General features: G+C 40.4%; 1 protein-coding gene across 13 annotated transcripts in view; it reads right to left on the minus strand.

Moving 5' to 3' along the window:
- The window catches only part of rims2b (regulating synaptic membrane exocytosis 2b), a 41,272-nt gene that overhangs the window by 10,266 nt on the left and 10,847 nt on the right, over positions 1–20,159 (minus strand). For 6 of the 13 annotated variants that reach the window (XM_075450217.1, XM_075450214.1, XM_075450219.1 and 3 more), the window contains 16 exons: positions 19,852–20,133; positions 15,772–15,836; positions 15,420–15,539; positions 15,245–15,344; positions 13,959–14,082; positions 13,762–13,802; positions 13,512–13,600; positions 12,295–12,425; positions 11,145–11,316; positions 10,835–10,994; positions 10,614–10,637; positions 8,449–8,517; positions 6,113–6,248; positions 2,777–2,944; positions 1,676–1,782; positions 79–108 (listed from right to left, as the gene is read on the minus strand). In XM_075450217.1, the coding sequence (XP_075306332.1) occupies positions 79–108; positions 1,676–1,782; positions 2,777–2,944; positions 6,113–6,248; positions 8,449–8,517; positions 10,614–10,637; positions 10,835–10,994; positions 11,145–11,316; positions 12,295–12,425; positions 13,512–13,600; positions 13,762–13,802; positions 13,959–14,082; positions 15,245–15,344; positions 15,420–15,539; positions 15,772–15,836; positions 19,852–20,133 (1,818 nt within the window). The remainder of the gene's footprint in view (positions 1–78; positions 109–1,675; positions 1,783–2,776; positions 2,945–6,112; positions 6,249–8,448; positions 8,518–10,613; positions 10,638–10,834; positions 10,995–11,144; positions 11,317–12,294; positions 12,426–13,511; positions 13,601–13,761; positions 13,803–13,958; positions 14,083–15,244; positions 15,345–15,419; positions 15,540–15,771; positions 15,837–19,851; positions 20,134–20,159) is intronic. The other 7 variants (XM_075450216.1, XM_075450215.1, XM_075450222.1 and 4 more) reach the window with 5 other exon arrangements.

Genomic DNA, 20,159 nt, shown 5'->3' on the forward strand with positions numbered 1-20,159 from the left:
GTTCCCTTTTTAAAACTACAAATAGGAACTGTTCTATTGCTAAGCAGATAAAGAGCATTCAGCTGTTAAAGTTAGTACCTGTCAGTACAGGGTCGGGGGGTTCTCCATCTGAAAGACACAACTCAGCATTAGGCTGCTATGACCTTCACTGTCATATCTTGTGCTCCTACTTGGCAATACTGGTTGACTCCCTTGACGGGCCTCCGCAGAACCCCACTAAACATGTCAGTTTAATAATTTCTTAGCTGATAGGTCAGTAACTAACTAAAGCAATTAATAGAGAATGATTTTTTTTCCCCATCCAAAATTGCAGAAATTCTCTGGTAGGACTATCTAAAACTAAATATTTGTTGTTTTCCTAATTTTCTGTAACTGTGAAGTCAAAATCCATCCTCACCAAGAATTTGTTTATCAATTCTTGGCTATGTAATGATGGAAAATTGTCACTGACAGTTTGCTCACTGTATGTACACAACAAAGAAAACTATCAGATGTATTGATGATAAAGATAACTGCCATACAGTTCAGCTATCATGGAACGATGGCACAAGCTGTTCAAGAATAATTTGCTTTACTGTTAAATTACTACTGCAACCTTTCCCCAATTAACTTCTTGAAAAACAGAAAACATTTAATTATTTGAAAGAACAAAACCTAATAAAAAAAATAATAAGATGCACAACATAAAACCACAAAAGTCTTAAAACCTGATTTTTCTTAATTAAATTAATCAAATCAAATGAATATGCTAATCCATTTAATCCTTGGTGACCAGCAGAAACACACTAAAAAGTAAAGCCTGAAGATCCCACCATAAAAGCCATAAAAACCCAGATATCATCAGTTCAAACTGAAATCCTTACAGCTGGTTTGACAATCCGAGTTCTCAATTTTCAAACAACACCGACCTTTGATTTCAAGGTCCTCCAGTCTTTTACATTATCAATATTTCTGGTGATTTAGCAGACAGTTTAACTGAAAGTTAGGAACTCAAATTAGTTAATTTCTGAGACACAGTGATGTTGTCCTAACATTTAGTTTAAAATGAAAGAAATAAAAAACTTATCGATATCTTTACAGCAATGACTCATAATTTTCAGCTATTATCTTTTAAGCTTTTTACAACCCTTAATTACGGTCTCAGCTTTCAGCAGACTGGAACATGTTAGATGCTGACGTTGAGTTTTATAGCTTTCTTATTTATGAACTGAAATATCTTTCAAAACAACTTCTAAAGATGTATTTTTATAACTTCATTCGGTTTACTTAGGAGTATAATAATAACAAATCCATCCTATAGACTCATACCATAGTTATTCCTCTTAATCCTGTTTAATGGAGCAGTAGAGGTGTGTGTATTTCTTTGCATGACACTGCCCTCTGCTTTTAGTTTCCTTGTTTCTTCTCAGTGTTTGGGACATTTTTGGGCTGTAGTCTGTTGGTGGAGGGTGTTTGGACACCAGCCAATGAGAGTGTGTATTTGTGAACACTATAGAATCATAGCATTTGGTTAGAATTGCTATCACACCAACGTTCAGTGTTTATTTGCCTTTAATAAAGTAACTGCTGTGAATCTTTAACATATGTGTGGAAAAATAGACTTAACATATAAGTTGTATGTGGATTTGTTTTCTGGTAAAATGTGACAGGCATCCAACTTCCCCAGCATACATACTTCTGTCCAGAGCTCCTTTTGGCGGGACATAGGGAAGTTGGCGTCCTCCTCTGCGGCTGCAGATTGGCGTTCCTGTTGGACTCGTGAGGGTGGATCGAGCATTTGCCCTATTGAAAGAAAATAAATAAATGAATAACACGGGAATCAAACTACCAACCTGAAAGGAATTAAACGGAGTCAAAGGTCAGGGGTCAAAGGGATCACAGTTCTCAGAGATGGAGGCTTGCAGATTCACATTTAAGCTTCAAACAAGCTACTGGGTCTATTGTCCATGGACTTGACTGAAGACATAAGTGAGCTGTCTTCAATCCATGCATTGTTTCCATGGTTTGACTGAGTCAGAGGTGTGAATTCTGCTGTTGCATAAAAAATCTTGGTGTATGGTTTGGCACCGTCTTCTGTTAGCTATGACAGAAGATGCAGTCACTCAGTATACTTTGACTCCAGCTGACATCAACAATACCCGCACGACTTCACTTTGCTGTAGATTGAAGATGTTTTGAGGAATTTAACACTCACAAGCATCAAGGACCAACATGAGGAGCATTGTTTCTCTGGTTCTGGGCTAAATACTACAACTGCAACCACAAACAGTAGTGATGGCACGGTTTCTGTGCATTGCTGCATCCTGGTGGGAAGTTAAAGCACTTGAGGTAAGCAACAAGATTTAAAGGGGTCTCTAAAACTCTAAAATACTGTACATTTAAGCTATTTAACTTTAAACCGCATAAGGTTGTTTTTTTTTTTAAAAATCTCTGAAGTCTTCCAGGTATCTGTCCAGTAATCATGTATAGATTCAGGGAAGCTGAATCTGGTTTTAAAAAGAAGGAAAAATAAATACTTTTGAAGAGCTCGTGCATAACCAGGCAACAGACAAAAAAATGACCGCAACAACATGCTGAAAATGAAGTATGCTCAGGTATTAAAAGACATGCATACATGCAAAAAAGTGTCAAAAAAATATATTGTCTAAAAAAGCAGCAGGTTAGTGGTGAGTTCATGGTCAGTGGTGAGGCAGACTTCATGCTTCTGGATTGAAAAACGTGCTCAGCAAACACCACGGAGACGGAGCCGCTTTCTGATTGATTGGCAACAGGTCACCTGATCAGGGCAGGTGAGGGGGGAGCGGAGCGACCAGACCTCAGGTAGGACGAGTCAGCTCGGTCAGTCGAGTGTGAGCGAGTGTAGACGCGTCGGTCAGCCATCGCTCGCTGGTCAGCTGAGCGAGAGCGACTGTAGTAATCCCTCCGGTCCATCCCCCGGCTGTACCTGTATATCACCATAACTGTCATCACTGTCACCATGACAACTACGGCATCTGTGGGATGGGTTAATGACATAATTCTGGCAACCAGGCCATCGTCACCTGTGGAAGTCTGTGAATCAGAAGCCTAAGGCACTGCAGGTGGGAGTTTAAACCAACAAAGAACAAAACCAGTTGGAATTTTGCTCTACATTATCCAGAAGGCCTCGACCAGAGCAAACCAAGTCAAGGATGGGGGATGGAAAGGGAGGATGCTTAAAAACATTTCCCAAAACAAAAGGGCAAAATGACTGGACTCCAGGCGATGAATCAAAATAGTCCAGAGTGTACTGTGACCCCAAATACAAAAATAGAAGACTGAGGGAGGGCATAGGAATGAAGTGGGGACTGTACTCTACATTTGTCCTTCACATCTACAACTTATCTCTACAACTAAAACTACTGGTCTGTCTGAATGTCAGACAGAGTCAAACTGTCCATCGGTCTGTCAGTTTACCTCAGCAATTCCTCATCGTAAGCTTCAGGCTCATAAGGGAAGTCTGGGATGAAGTCCTGACTGAAGAACAGAAAGATGTCAGAACTCCAGAACATTATAAATCTAAACCTTTCATTGTCCTCTCATACTACATTACCCACAACTCCTAGGGCTCACCTGTAGTCCTCACAATTCCCGTTCATCATATTGTTTGTCCAGGGTTGTTGCGGACCGTTAAAATGTCTTATACAAAGGAAAACACATCAAAATAAGGATAGTTTAACTCTGTAGATACAATTACTGCCAATGCTGGTAAGGCAACCACTACCGAATACATTGTTCTTCTCACTACAGTAGCAGTACCTGTCGTAGGAATCAAGAGAGTTGGCAACAGACATTCTCCTCAGCGGTCGCCTGAATACACAGAGAGGCAGCCAGTTACACCTGGAATACAGCTGTCCTACAGCCAGTACTACAGACTATAATAGGATGTCACTAGAAGCTGCACGTGTACAGGAAACAGGTCTACAAACTGTATTACTAACTGGACTAAGAGCAGTACAAGATCTAGTAATTAAATTTTATTCCCTATAACCAACAAAGTTAGAGGCTGTAGAAAAATATAAATAGAAGCAGAATCCAATTATTTGAAAATCTCATCAACCAATATCTTATTCATAATAGCACGTTAACAGTGAGACATTTTATCAATTACTAATAAATATCAATTCATCTCAACTTTAATGGCAACAACGTGTCTCAAAAAAGTTGGGACGGGAAAAGTAAGAAAACCTGGAGTAACATGATGCAACTAATTAGGTTAATTGGCAACAAGTCAATAACATGACTGGGTATAAAACGAGCATCGTAGAGAGGTAGAGTCTCTAAGAAGTAAAGGTTCCAATAATATGGAGACATTTCTAAGCACAAGGCACATGGCCGAAAATCAGTATTGGATGCCCATGATCTGTGGACCCTCAAGTTGAACAGCATTAATAACAGGCATGATTCTGTCATGTAAATAACTGCAGGCATTAAAAGGAAAACTTCTAGAAATCACTGCTTTGTTATCAGTTCAAAGTCCTGCTTCTCTAATGGTATGGAGGTGCGTTAGTGCATATGGAACTGGAAACCTGCACATCTGGATAGCCACCATCACTGCTCGATGGTATGCACAGCCTTTAGAGCAGCATGTGCTCCCATCCAGATGATGTCTTCAGTAAAGGTTATGCATATTTCAGCAAGACAACGCTAAAAACCGGCACTATGGTCGAGTGGTGCATCCAGGAATAGAACAAGGACTAAAACCAGAACAACCTCCAGGGATCAAACCGGTACTGAAACAAAGACAATCCAGTACTACATCAAACTACAGCAAAACAGAGGTACTGACAGTACTATATAGTCATTTACAGCTAAAGCTTGCACTTTTATCATCTCTAACCAGTACCCATCCAGACCCAACCTGGGTCTTGGTTCAGACCTGCTAATGTACTGTTTAATTGGTTCAGCTACAGCAGAGAGGCAAGCTTTATCTGACACTGACCCGTCTTCTGGTGGCCTGACAGGAAGCTTACCAATTACTTCTTGATTGATTTACATCAAAATAATCTCCTTCCTAATGTTTTCTTTTTTAAATCAACAAGCTGTAGACTGGATGCTAAGACTAGGTGCTGTCTATATGACCCAGGTCAGGTACGTTGCTATGGTTACCTTTCCAGGCTGTACTGACTGGCGTCAGAGAACGCTCGGCTCAATTTGGAGCCTCGCAGCAGCCGCACGGCATCCTCCCGGTACAACGGGTACAGAGGCTGACTGCTAGCAACCAGAGGTCACAGGTCACAAGATTTTAGGGGCAACAGAAAAAAAATAAAAAATAGAGAAAAGGTCAGCATTTTTTAAAGCAAAGGTGAGGCCTTTCAGGAAAATGAAGCGTGTTGGGACTCCCAAAGGGAAAGCTCAGGGGTAAAATCAGTAATCTCATTTTACCTAGTGAAAACACATAACACCTGCTCTCATTTCACTTACATAATCTCATATAATCTCATCTCACCCAAATCTTATCTCCTCTTTGCTTCCTTTTACGTTACTGTGTTGTACAGTTTGATTTCATGTTATCTCATCTCTTCTCATTGTATCTAATGTCATATTTAGTAGAATTTATCATCATTCAGTCTTACCTCACTCGTTACCTCACCCATCTCATCTCATCTAATTGAACATTTTCTCATTTCACTTCGCCTTCAGGCCTTGAGAAAGATTTTCTTGACTAATTTGAACTCATCTATATCATCATTTCATCCGATCTCTGACACTAAACTTTATCTCACCTGGTTTCATCTCATGTTCTTATTTCATGGCACTTTATCAAATCGAATCTACTGTTGTCTGTTGAATCTACTTGATGTCATCTTTCTTAATCTCACTTTCTTTCACTTGTTATCTCAGAGTATTAATCTACCTCTAATCAAAGTGATCTAATTCTATTAGATTATGCTTTACCTGATGCATCTTTCATCATCTGTCTGATCTCACCTCACATCTCCTCTGGCTTACTTGATCTCATCAGGTGTTTGTGATTCTTATCGCTTGTTGGCTGATCTAATGTCTGCAGCTTCCTATTCATATCATCTCATCTGCTCTGATCTCCATTTATCTCAGTTTAACTGCTCTAAATCTTATCATTAACACTGCTTACCTTTGAGGAGGAGGCTGGCTTGGTGACCGTGACCTCATCCTGACCAAGTCGGATCGGGAGCCGTGATTTGAAGCTATAACCTGCTCTGGCACTGAGAGCGTGGAGCTGTGGAAGTCCCGCCCATTCTGTCTGTAATCTGCACAAAGAGAAACAGAAATGGGCTTCAATTGTCAACGATGGCAGAGGTTTATTTCTCAAAGTAGCCAGTTAGTCTGCTTCCAGCCCAGTTATATAACCCAGGACAGTGTGTCAGTGAAGAACACTGTAATTTAAGGAATTTTTTTTTTTTTTTATCTACATAGGACCTTTTGAAACTTGTCTTACAAAGTGCTTTTTTTATGTAAAATGAAGTGAGATCCTTCCACATTCAAAGAGTCTAGGTTTATTGTATCTAGGTTACTGTATCGAAATGTTACATGATAAAAGACGAGGATTGCCTGAGTTGTGTGAAAATAGAAATAGCATGTTATAAGGCAATAAAAACACCAATGATTCCCATTTTCATGGAGCTCTACACAAAAGACTGCAAAATACTAAATATGAAATAGCATTTCTGCCAATAGAGACGCCTAAATGTTACCCAATGGAACTTGAATACACAGCTGAGTTCATCAGGGACTTGGAACAAGATTCATACTCTGTGATTTATTAAAGTCTTTAAGTGAAACTCTGGGCTCCTTAAAATGTTTGACTAAACACAACTTTCAGGAGATTTGATACTGTTGGGAACGTGAGTCAGTATATAGAAAGATTATTCAAACAAACAAACAAACAAAAAAAAGCTGTGTGTGTATGTATCAAGAATATACTTGTACACAATGTTAGTGCAGGACTATTTGTTTTCAATCCCAACAAATGTACTGATCATCCTCAAAACTGCTGTCACAAAAAAATGGTGTATATTATATTATCAACAGCATTCTCTTTTTTGCTTCAACGTGACGTGAAGATAAACAAACCTCCTCAAAAAGGAGACAATAATGACAGTGTTATATCTGGCACCCCGTGTTGAAATATGCCACAGAGCAGAAGGTTCAAGAGCACACAGAATAAACCTGAATGAAAAGAAAAGCTCAAACTGGAGCACAGGGCATTTCAGGTGCAGCAGAGCATAATCGGGTGCAAACAGGGACTGTTTAAGTGTAAGGGTTGGAGTGTTCTGAGGGAGAATTGTGTAATAACTAAGAGGGGAAACAAGGAATCCTACTCTCAAAGTGTATAGAAAAGTAGAACATTTTTAACTGAAAATGATAAAAACAAAAACACAGTTTTAAAAAGTTTGAACAGGGTAATTTTAACAGGTGATGCATCACCTCTTCTTTTGACAACACTTGGGACATGAAAAGACCAACAGCTGAAGTTTACACAGAAAGATGTTCCCCATTCTTGCCTGATATCGAAATTCAAGCCTCCTTTGTTGCTTTTTTTCCCGTAATGTACCGAATGTTTTCAGTGGCTGACAGATCTGGACTGCAGGCAGCTAAGTTTAGCATCAAGACTGTTTTACTGCAGAGCTGAAATACATAAGACCTTCACTGAGAAAGACATCTGGATGGCAGCATGTGTTGCTCCAAAATCTGTATGTATCATTCCTTCAGATGTACAAATTTTCTGATGCTGGCTTCTGACTTTTAAACTGATAACAAGCCAGATGGTTCCTTTGAACCCAGAGGACACAGCAACCATGATTTTCAGAAATAATTTGAAATTCTGACTCATAGGACCACAGGACAGCTTCCCACCTCCCCCAAGTCTTTCTTGACCTTGGTCCCTGAGAAACCAGCTGTGTTTCTGGATCTTCTTAACATGTTTTTCTTTCCTTTGCATGGCAGAGTTTTAACCTGCCTTTTCAGCAAAGAAACTATGTTCACTGACAAAAGCTTTTTAGAAGCATTCATGAGTTCACAAAATTCCACTATATAAAGTATTTCTTTAAATGCATTGCCATCTGAGGGTCCAAACATCCATGAATTTTGACATCCCAACTAGAAACATAATTCTCAGATTGTTCAACTATTTCCAAAGGCAGTCATTTAAATAGTGATAATTCTATCTCCACCTTTAACTCAGAGAGACTGCACGCAATGCTCTTTTTTTTCCTCAGTCAGGTTACTGACCTGTTGCCAACAAACCTAATTGGTTTTGAGTTGTTTCACCAGGTTACTTTTAGCATCAGGTTTTCCTTTCTTTTGTTGTCTCATCATTGCATCATTGTACTATGTGCAAATTCACACTGAAAATCTTACTGTTTTGTTTTAAAGAGGGCTACACCACATTTGACCAGAATATCTGATGTGACTGCTATGCATGAATGTGCGATTGAACATTAAGTTTACCTGATACTACCCCGATGCCATCTTCACAGTCGTAATCTGAAAACTCACTGTCACTGATCCTCTGAGATCCTACAGAGAGAAAGTACAGACACAGAGAAGAAGGATTTTAAGCCTCTAAGCTGCTCGTCTATAATCCTACAGGAAGGTCATCAAATCTGAAACTGTCAGACTGAGCAGGGAGATGAGAAACTTGTTTACATACAAACATTTCAGGAAAAATTTGTTTTACTTTGCCATTAAAAATTCCTGAAAGCTCTCACAGATCCTGGACGCCTGCAGGGATGACTGACACACTTAACTCACGTCTAAAACCTTTCAGGTATGTAAAGATCTCATTTAAAAGTGTTTGAAAGACAACAAGCCCTTTCAGAACCATTACAATGTTCTAAGAACAAATACTAAGATCACAGAGAACACCTGAATGATCTTTAAAAATGTTTCACACTCTTAAAAGATCCAATTGATATAACAGAAACATATATACATACATACATACATACATACATGCACACATGAATACATCCCTTAAATCCCTCCTTCTTTGCCCCCTTTCCTTTTTGTATAATGCTTGAGACCTCTTCCAAAAAAGAGATGCATTAGATAACAGGCTTTAAGGTGAAGAGGGTCAGACTGATACAAGGCTGGGAAGAGCTAATGAACTGAGCAGGTTTATCAATAGCTTCAGTTCAGAACAACATTTAGCTGGTTTATCAGCTGCCCCAGGCTACACAGACACACCCTCCATGTACCCACAGTCTCCCTGCCACACCTCCACCACAGTCATGGATCTTAGCACAGCCTCACCAGCGTCTCTCCCCACATCCGAACACACTGAAACCCCCTCCAGCAGTCAGGTGAAGAAGCAGCCTTGGCCTGAGTCGTGGCCAGGGGTGACTGTTACTGGCTCACCTCCTTAAGCAAGTGAACACCTTTCAGGACCCACTACAGTATGCTCATTGTCCTGGGGTTGGTGTTGAAGATGCCATCATCTACCTGCTTCGTTGAGCCCACTCTCATGTGGACAAAGCAGGCACCATGGTGAGGCTCATGTACTTTGATTTCTTTAGTGCTTTTGATACAAATCAGTCTATATCTATGCTATGTGAGAAGCTTGGGTGGATGCCTCCATAACCACCTAGATTATTGAATACCTCACAAACAGACCATAGTTTGTGAGATTGAAAGAGATGTCTGTCTGAGAAGGTGGTCAGCAGCACAGGGAACTGTACGGTCACCATTTCTCTTCTCTCTGTACACCTCAGACTTTCCGTATAACTGAGTCCTGTCATTTCCTTGCTGGGGACTGCTCTGGAGGCCCTAGACATGATTGTGCAAAGAAGAATATTGCACAAGTTGCTGAACATAATGGACCATACTGCCCACCCTCTGCACACCACAGTGACTAAACAACCAAGTGTGTTCAGTCAGAGGCTTCCCCAGCCTCTCTGCAACAATGACTGGTACAAGAGGTCAATCCTGCCAACAGCAACAGCCATAAACAACGACTGCTTATGATAAATAATTATGAATTACTTACAAATCGGGGGAAAAAAATTGCATACTGCAATATCATTTCCCTTTGGGATTTATATTATATATGGTTCATTTTAAAGCAGGAAGAGCCCCTTAAAGTCATGTGCTGTAAAACAGTTCTACACCACATGGAATTTATTTAAACTCCCTTTAAGATCCCCAGTAACCTTCAAAGATCTATTGAGCAACCTCAGGATTAAAAGCTAGAGACTTGTGTGGACCTTTTAAAGCACCTAAATACCACTGTTATACCATCAAGCATCTATGGAACTCCCAAAGATATTTCCAGAATCCCGGATCAGGTCAAGGATCATCTGGACAGGTTTTGGACTAATATCTCTCACAGATTAACACTAAAACGGTCAAGTAGTCTGCAGCCGAACTACAGATTTCCTTACTTTCAATCCTAGAACTTTCACTTTAGCGTTTCCCAGGATGTAGCTGAAAAGTGTCTTTTATCTAAAGTTCCTGCCTCGTAATTTGTAGTCTGAAGACATCCCTCTGACATCATCAGCTCACAGGATAAAGATTTAAAAAAACTGTAAAATCTGAACAGCATAGAAATTAACATTAGCCACAAAAGGTTCAGCGGCCATCTTCACAAACTCACACACAGACACACGTGTTATTACCTGAGTTATAGTAAGGACTTTTGTCTGGAAAACCATGAGGTGAGTGAAACAAGGTAAACAAAAACAAAAGAAGAACACATTACAACACAGAATCATGGTGAACTGAGGACAAACAAGTAAACCAAATAAACAAAAGAACATTTAGAACTGATGCAGCGACAGAGGCAAGAATATAACAGATATCCGTGTGTGTTGTTCGAGTGTATCGGTATATAACTCACTCTGAAGCCTCCTGCTGGCTTGTGTGTGCTCTGCCTGCAGTCCTCTCCTCTGCAGATATGGGGAAGCACTGGGCAGCGGCAAAGAGGAAACATTATGAAGCTGCAGTTTGTACCAATGAGGCTGATCGTCCAGCAGTGCAGACTCCAGCTCTATTAGAACCTAACACGGGGAGAACGCACAGAAAACATATGTGGAACACACAGAGGACATTTGAACACTTTAAATTCCCAGCTGAGTGATTCCTTTAAAATGACTGAAGCATCTGAACCATATAAGGTTCTACGTTTTGAGTTCTTAATGTGTTCTCACCTCTCCCAGGAACTGGCTCTCCTCTTCTCTGACTCTGGCCTGGTCCCAAACCGTTAGCTCCAACATCCGTTCTCTGAACTCACGTTGGTGAACTGGGGAGTACATGAAGGTCTGGTTCCACCGAGGTTCCAGCGACTTCTTCACCGTCTTCGTCCTACGTTTACTCTTATCACTGTATACACGGGAAGGAGCTAGTTAAAGATCTTTTTAAATGACCAACTGAAACATTTCATATCAGAAAACAAAATGTTCAGCCTATCAGGACTAAGTACTATTACAGCAGCTATGCGTGTTACAAATGATACTGTCAAGTCATTAGATGGTAAAAAGCAGGTCTACAGCTTTCCCCTCTGTAGGTCACAAACTCCTATTACAAAGATGTAGCTCTGAAGGCCTCAGTAAAATTGTTCTGCCTTGGTTTAGAAACTCAGTGTGTTACAGCAGAAAACTATATATCATGGTATCCACAGGAGTTCAACAGGGATCTATTTTATCCTCAATTTTATTTTCCCATTTTTTAATCAAACGAGTTGGGATGAGAACAAAATCAAGCCAAACCACATTCATATACTGATGATACAATCATTCATACAGTGGTACCTTCTCTGAACCAAGCTGGAGCGCTCCTGCAGGAAGCTTAAACTTAACTAAAAAAAGACCAAGACTATGACTTTCATTCGTTCCCGCCTTAAGGCAGATTGAGTATGCATAGAGAAAGCCACTTTTTTATGAATATCAAGGCATTAGGAAAAGCTTAAGGAAAAGCTAGCTTTTAATATCCATGTTGACATCCATCCATCCATTTTATATACTCGCTTAATCCAACTCGGGGTCATTGGGGGGGGCATCAGCCCACAGACACTCAACTCGTTATATACTTTTAAGTGTGTTCTAAGAACTGCCCCGAAAAAAACCTGTTGCTGATTTATACCATTTTGGTCCTATCTTTTAAAAATCTCATGTCTCAATGGGACTCATCTGGATAAAAATGAATAATTAAAAGTAAATAAATAAAAGGAACAGTCACAAGTAAACTACAAAGCAGGACCTGCAGCTTGTTATGAACAGAACCAGACACAACGATTCACCAGCAGAATACACAGACTAGGAGCCTGTTAAGAACTATTGTGATTCCTTTATTTTTCTTTACCTTCTGTCCGGCAGGAAGTAGATCTTGACGTAGGGGTTGCGAGGTCGGCCGTCATCCCGAACAGGAAGTTCTTTGGCTCCGAGAACAGTGACGATCACCTGATGGCCAACTTTATCGTACCACAACTTTATCTGTGAAATAAATACCAGAGCACAGCAAAATTAAAACCCTACATGGCAGCAGAAAATCGTGGAGCCATGCCCTGTTGTACTGTGATCTGATCAATACAGCTGTGAAGGACATGGAACTGCAAACACAAGCAGATAGAATAGAACACAATAGAAAAGGCCACTGAGTTGGTCCATAAAGAACCTATCAATTTGACAAAACACATAGAACAAATAGAATAGAATAAAACAAAAATCATATCAAAGGCTTCCAGAACAAACATGAACTCGATACTTGGGAACATTTAGAGCATCCAAGAACTTAAAATCTCAACAAATATTACTTAAGACCGCCATAGACCCCTAGAGAATATGGGGGAACCAGAAAGAACCCTACAATAAGCCTGGTCTGTGGAACAAATACAGAACCATACTTAACAGAGGCAGAACCAAGGAAACTTAAGAGACCAGAACTTTAAGAACACAACCAAAGTTCAACAGATCATTAAATTCATATAGAATTATAATGGAGGGCCCTGCTGAGCAGCAGAGCTTTTTTAACAGAAGCCACAGGAGGAAGATCTCTTGGCAATAGAAAACTAACCGTATAAGCAGAAGAACTGAGAACAGAACCGTGACCCAACAGAGCTCTCTTCAAAACATGAATAATTTGAAACAGCAGAAATTAAAAACCCAAAGAACCTCCTTAAGTACAGCCCTACAGGACATAAGCAGACCCTGGCAGAACTGAGGAACCACAACATGGAACCCTATAGAACAGAACAGAGGATCTATCAAGAACAGAAGTTGAAACAGCATTTTTAAAAATGATCGAAAAAACTGTAACACAAACAAAGACAACACGATGCTACTGTATGCTATTACTGCACTAGATTCATCTGAATCCAAACCGACGGAAAACTAAACTACAGAACGAAGACATGTGGAACAGATAAATCTCGTTCTACTCTGTTCTACGGTTTACCTGAATTCTGGGGACCAGAAGACGCTTGTTTACAGTCTAAAAAACACACACCATCATGAAAAAATGGCGGTTAGCTTACTCCTAATTGACTGTGTGGCTATGCAGTGCATGCTGGGTAAACTTACAGAGACTTGTCCAGATAGAACACTGGGGCTCATTGGAGATGTGACAGAGATGGATGGCCCAACTTTCTGAGACTCGAAGGAACTCGAACCTGAACAGAAAGAAAGGAGATTCTCTTAAAGCCTCAGTGGGAACCTTGGTACTTTAGGACATTGAGAGTCTTCAACTGAATAGAGTGAAGATGGATAGAAAGGTTGTTTCATTCATCTTTATCGTAGTTTTAATATTGCGCTGGTTTTGGGCAACACTTACTGGAATCCATGTGGACGTGGTCTGCTGCTCTTGAGGCATCTCTAAAGAACGTGAATAGACAACAATCTGTTAGCAGGACATTCTAATAGAACAAAATTTGGGGTAAAATAAAATTAGTCCAAGTGGATCATCTGGAGACTTTTTAGGACCTAGTCTAAAACAAAACATTACAATCTGAGGGTTTGACTGTGACCTACCCAATTGGTCGGCACACCACCAGCTCCACTTGTGGTTCTGCTTTGGATTCCATGATGATGTTATACACCTCATTAAAAGTGGCCCCCTGAAGAACCCGACCGTTCCATTCGAGAACCTGATCACCTGACGCACAGAAGTTACATCATCGCAGGATGTATGATGTCAAAAAAGGGAAAATTCACCCAAAAAGTAATGATAAAATTATTTTCCTGCATATTACAGATGAAAAACTTGCACGGTTCTCATTTTCCATGACTAATCTAACTGGGAAATCTGTCAATTTAAGCAGAATTTACAAAGATTTAATGTTCTTGGTATATTTCTTTTGAACTTCAGAGTTTGTAGCTGGTGAGTGATATGCAGACTCTGCATGGACATCATGAAACAAGAGAGGAACAGGGGAAATAGATGCCAAAAAGGAGCATTTATAGCAAAAAGAAAACGAGGTGAGTCAATTTATTTATTTAGCACAAGTGACAACAGAGCCTCCTGTTTGACTGCAATCATTCTAGCAGCCCCTGTGATCATACATGAGTTCTCAAAGCTCTATCTGCCCAGCCCAAATAGGAATGAGGTGGTTAGTCTCCCCATTCTCATCAGACAGATAGCCACCAAGAATCTGCATGTCTTAGCAGTTCTCTCTCCTGATTATGATGGGCGCTGAGAATGAGCCACCATTTTACTGTGAGCCTCCCCCGTTTCAATGGTGAGAGACGGCAGGGAACAACAATGACAATCCCTCAGTCAGGGGCACAAAGGGGGTTCTTCACCAGTGTCTAGTCAGTTGAGAGTAACTACACTATTAAACGTGAATTAAAAAGTTTTTTCTGTTTTTAATGTTTGACTCTAAATTATTATGCAATCATTCATTCTTTAAAAAAAAATACTAATAATAAAGTCCAGCATTTTCACTTTTGCAGTGCAGATCTCAGAAAAATAAGGTATTTTTGTAGGTTTTCTTCTAATATTGAGTAGCCCAAATGTCATACAACCTTCTGATAAGAGCATATCGCTTTCAAGTTTTTCTTAATTAATCTATTCTATATTATTTATCTATTCATTACAATTACAAAGAGGAACACAGATTCTATAAATAATCAAATTATTAGTAACAGCCATTTAGAGACCAACATTTGATGATCAAAACTTTCAGGGGAATTTGTCTTAAGCATTTAGGAGAACACAGTGGAGGCAAACACAATAAAACTACAACGTGCAGTATCACATCAGATCTATGAACACCACAATTAACCCTTCACCTGCCACAGTCAGTGAAAGAGTTTACCTGGTCTCAGGTGTCCTACAGTGTCAGCCAGGCTTCCTCTCTTCACCTTGGTGATGAATGCACAGAGACGGCCAGACTCTGTCATCTTACCCCCGACAACCTGGAAACAAACAACATGAGTTTAACTTCACCCAGAGGACATGATCGGAGCTGAAAAAAGAAGAAGAAGAATCACCTTGAGTCCCAGCAGCGCTCCTGTATCCGCAGGAACCGTCCCGTCTTTCATCCTTTTGTTTAGCACTATTCGACCAATCAGGCGCTCTCCATCTTTGGACGGTTGCCAGGTGACCGGCTGCTAATGTATCATAATGATAAGACCATGTGGTTAATTCAGCCACAGGCAATAACTGTTAAGACAGTTTTTGTGTATTTGCAAGAGGAGAAATCTGACTGGTTTGACTGACTTAATAAGAAGAAATAAAATTTTTTGCTGATAACATTTGCTGATAATATTGATCACTATGGAGGGCGAGCAGACATGTGAGTGTGGAGCTATATGGTAGAACTAATGGAGTGGTTAGACCTACCAGAGACATGGGCCCAGGCTCGCCGTGCCAGGAACCATGATCCCACCACTGGCTCTCCATGTCTCCTAGCAACCAAAAAGAGGTCAAATATTACAATTAAGAAAAAAAAATTAAAAACTCAGTTTCAAATTTTAAAGAAATTCTGATTAGTGTTCTTAGATTTTAATGTAAATCAGAAAGTTTCAAGATGAGTGATCAGAGTTTCCAAATAAACAAACAATAGTAGTTCAAGATGAATCCAGACGAGTCCTGCGGCTTCTCCAAATCCACAATTCATTACGTCCACAAAGATCCTTGTGAACTATCTGCTCCATAAAACTACTTAAGAAGTAGTATTACTTAAGAAGATAAATTGGATAAATAAATAGATATTTAATTTCAGACTGAAAAGAACCAGCTCATACAGGAACCCTTTTCTGACTGTTGATAACACTGCATATAACTACTCTGGGATCAGTGTCATCCAGCTGTACATGGCCTGCAGTTTGCTCTTGAAGTTATCTGTCAAACCGCCAACCAATCTGAGAACTCTGAGTTCCAGGAAATCCATATAAATGAGCATTGGGACATTAAAATGCACTCAGACAGGTTCTGAACATACAGTTAAACAAAGAGGTATCTCAAACCTATCATTACTATCCGTGTTTCCAGTGAGCAGCTTTAAACTCTCAGCTGTACTCACAGGTCTATGTGGACGCCATGAAAGAGGAAGAGGCTTCAGCAGAGGATGAAGAGATGAAGGGGAGGAGGGGAACCTGCAGCTCCTCTGTCCTCCTCCTCCTCACTGGTTCTGAGATTTCGGTTTGCCCCGAGCTTTGCCTGCAGGCTGCAGAGCAGTTCATACCTCTGTAACACGATTAACTGAGTCCAAACACTGAGTCCATCTTTCTGCCATTGTTAGCTTGTTAGCATCATAGCATTAATAGTGTTGGCCTGTTTTTATCCTGCTGTTTATTATCCTCAGTTTAGAAGACTAGCAGTGATCTGGTTGATCTGACAGTAAAGCTGGACACCGGCGAGTTGGGGGCAACATCGCAACATTGACCCCACTCCCTTTCACCAACTTCCTACCAGACCAGAGATTTTAAAAAATCCAGCAGATCACAGAGAAATCCAATACCTCCAGGAAGTCACCAAAACTCCAGATCAGCAGGGTTTCCTGTCTACCTGCTGACCAGCCATCTACATGAGTACGGTCACATATCGTTGGCTGGCAGTCCACAGTCGTGTTGCTTCCTCCACTGTGTGTTTCTATTCTTGTGTCTTTGCAGTGACTCCTGATAATCCACACTCTTTCCTTTTAATCCAATTGAACAACAGCAGAGACGGGGATTCTGTGGCCAAGCAGCACCAGAACAGCTCAGTCCAGGTGTTCTGCCTTAATCAGGATTTGAGTATCCGACAGGTTCTCCAGGATCCTCCAGAGCTCTTTGGGGTTTCCCAGGCATGGACCAGTGAGGTTCATCAAATGTTCTTGTCGTTCATCTTTCTGTGTTTTCAGGATGGCAGCATCGGAGACTCTGAGCTACTCAGTCACCTCTGAACCTGATGGGAGGAGCCATGAGCCTCCAGAGCCAATCAAAGCTCATAATCTCTGACCAGGTGACTTTGACCCTATGACACAGACGCAGCAGATTAACCCATCAGCATGACGCCTGATTTCTTGAGAATCAATCTGCAGCAACTGCAACACTTCTGACAATCATAAGAGCACAACATAACACATCAGAAGCCAACAGACAGGTGACGAGAGCAAAGAAACAGAGCAGAAGTGGACCTCTCTGGAACATCTCAAGAACCCGAATAGAGAGAAGTCCAACAGAACAGGGACAGCACCCTCCAATATCAAAGGAATCCTAAAAGCATTAGAACAACTTCATGAAGAAAAGTGGTGCAAAATTGATCTATTGTTGGGGAAAGATGTACAGAAAAGGAGTTGAGATTAATGGAACCTCAAGAGAAATTCATAGGACTGAAGCAGAACCAGCTGAGCATTAAAAAGATCTGTAGAACTATGAGGAGCAGCGGGACTCTGTGTAACAGACAGAACCCGTATTGAACTTTATGACAGAAAGAGGAACTCAGAGTATTGAAGCAGTTACATGGAGAGCTTGTAGAACAGAAAGAAACTAATGTACACCACTCCCAAACCCATGTAGAGCATGGAACGTCCCAGCCACACAAACAGAACCTTATAGAAAAGCAACAGCTTCCTACAGGACACTGTGAGAACAACATCAAAACCCCAAGAGGTAAGAGAAGATCTGATCCTTAAAGAACTTTAGAGACCACTTTCTGCATCATTTGGCACAGTGATGGAACTGTATGGGAAACCAACAAACAATCCTTGACAACAACAGTGGAACACATGAAAATGTACAGAGAATGTACTCCTTCAAATGAGAAACCTCGTGAAATACTCCTGAATGGTGACATACCATTGGAAAGACTTAAAAAACTCTAAACCTCCCAGCCAAAAACAGTCAGAGCAACGGAACAAAGAACCCTGCAGAATTAAGGAAGCTATTTCCAGTATGCGGGTTTAGTTCCACCATCATAGGTCATAGGTCACACTGAGCCCTGCTGTCAGTGTTCTCTGTAGGACCCTCTGGTGAGAGGCTGAGGAAGTGCAGGTGAAGCTGGTTGGAGGTGAAGCCAGATTCAGCTGTAAGAAGATTATCACACTGAGCTAATTTGAGTGAGAGACAGAGAACACATACTCAGTATCTCTGGCTCAACTCTCTCCTCCTTGTTTCGTCACTCAACTTAAAGACTGAAAACTCATGATATCAGATTTAGGGTCACATGTTCCAGCAGCAAGGCCCGAAACAAGGCAAAAATACTTAGTTTCTCCGTTAGCAGGCAGGAGAACAAAACAGGTTCACTGGTGTACATGCCAGCTGTTATGTTGGAATCTACACAAATGTTCCCATAAAAGTAAGTTGTTTATTTCCAGTCATTTTCAACATCTTCTGGAGTCAAATACTTTAGTATCTTTCCAGTTATCTTAGGAGCGTGAAATAGTTACGCTGGACTTCTTTTTCTTGGTTCTTGAAGACGTTTCGCTCCTTATCCGACGGGCTTCTTCAGCTGCCAAAAACAAAGTTCTAAAAAGACGACTTTTGGATTGAAGGTGCAACGTCTTCAAGAACTAAGAAAATAAGTCCCGTGTCCCTTATTCCCCCAGTCAGGATTACCATGACCTGGCTGACTGAAAGCTACACCAACATGTCTTGCCAGTAATCACCTCTATAGTGTAGCTTTATCATTTTCATTCATTCTGTTTCACCTGAGAACTTCATTCAATTGTTATGTAATTTTTATGTAATGACACATACAGTAAATTAAAATAAAATAAATAAACAAACGTTTATTTTTAAGACTTTTAATCAAAATAAGACTTGTGGTTAATTATCTCCATGATGGATTAACCAACCTGCTTAGATTTTATTTTAATTCCAATAATGAAATGAGCTATTTAATAATCAAATCAAAGTAACTTTTGGTTTATATTTTATTGTCACTGTCATCATCATGACCATTTGACTACTGTTTTAGATCTTTGAAGCATATTCCCCTTCCTTTGTCACCAGTTGACCTACATATCCTTTAAAGATGTTACTTGAATAACTAATTTTCTTTAGACTGGGATAAACATCCTTTTTATAAAAGGAATAGAGACAATTCTGTCCAATAATTCCTTTATGTAAATAAAAAAGAGGTCATGGGGGTAAGCGCCAGCAGCATATGTGAGCAGTCTATGACGGCGTATTTGACTTTTATTGCTTTTCTTTACTTTTTTTAAATGAACTACCTAAATAATGGTGTAGAATTTTATTCTGTATCTTGTTACACTGTATTTTGTATCCTCTGTAAAATAATATGATCAACAATATGGGCAACAGCAGCTATCTTTGTTTAACCGTATGATGTTTCCCAATGTGGTTACCAAGAAGTGATTTATAAGAGACAATAAGAGATACATTTTTGGTGTATTCATCTGTAGCCACTGCCTCCAACAGCTGTTATCATAAAGCCATCAAACCTAATGAAACTACTAGTTTGCATGGAGCCACTCACTGTCAGGCTCATCACAGCTGGTGTATTCAGGTGTGGTCGCTAGCTCCTCCTCCGAACTGCTGAAGCTACCAATCACATGCATCTTCCCCATCATCCGTCCCCTGTGTGTCATTCCATCACTGACAGGCTTCCTCTTAAGGGGGGAGTTCGGGTCCAGGTGTTGCTGTGGTAATGGGCTGCGACGGGGAGATGTGGGGCTGATGTGATTGGCTCCCCTGTCTATAGAGAACGACCTCTGACCTCCAGGTCCAGCCAATCCCTGAGACCTGTTCTGCCTAATACCTGAGAGGGAATCAACGAGTCGGGGT

The sequence above is a fragment of the Odontesthes bonariensis genome, chromosome 18, assembly GCF_027942865.1.
Source record: "Odontesthes bonariensis isolate fOdoBon6 chromosome 18, fOdoBon6.hap1, whole genome shotgun sequence".
Classification (NCBI taxonomy): domain Eukaryota; kingdom Metazoa; phylum Chordata; class Actinopteri; order Atheriniformes; family Atherinopsidae; genus Odontesthes; species Odontesthes bonariensis.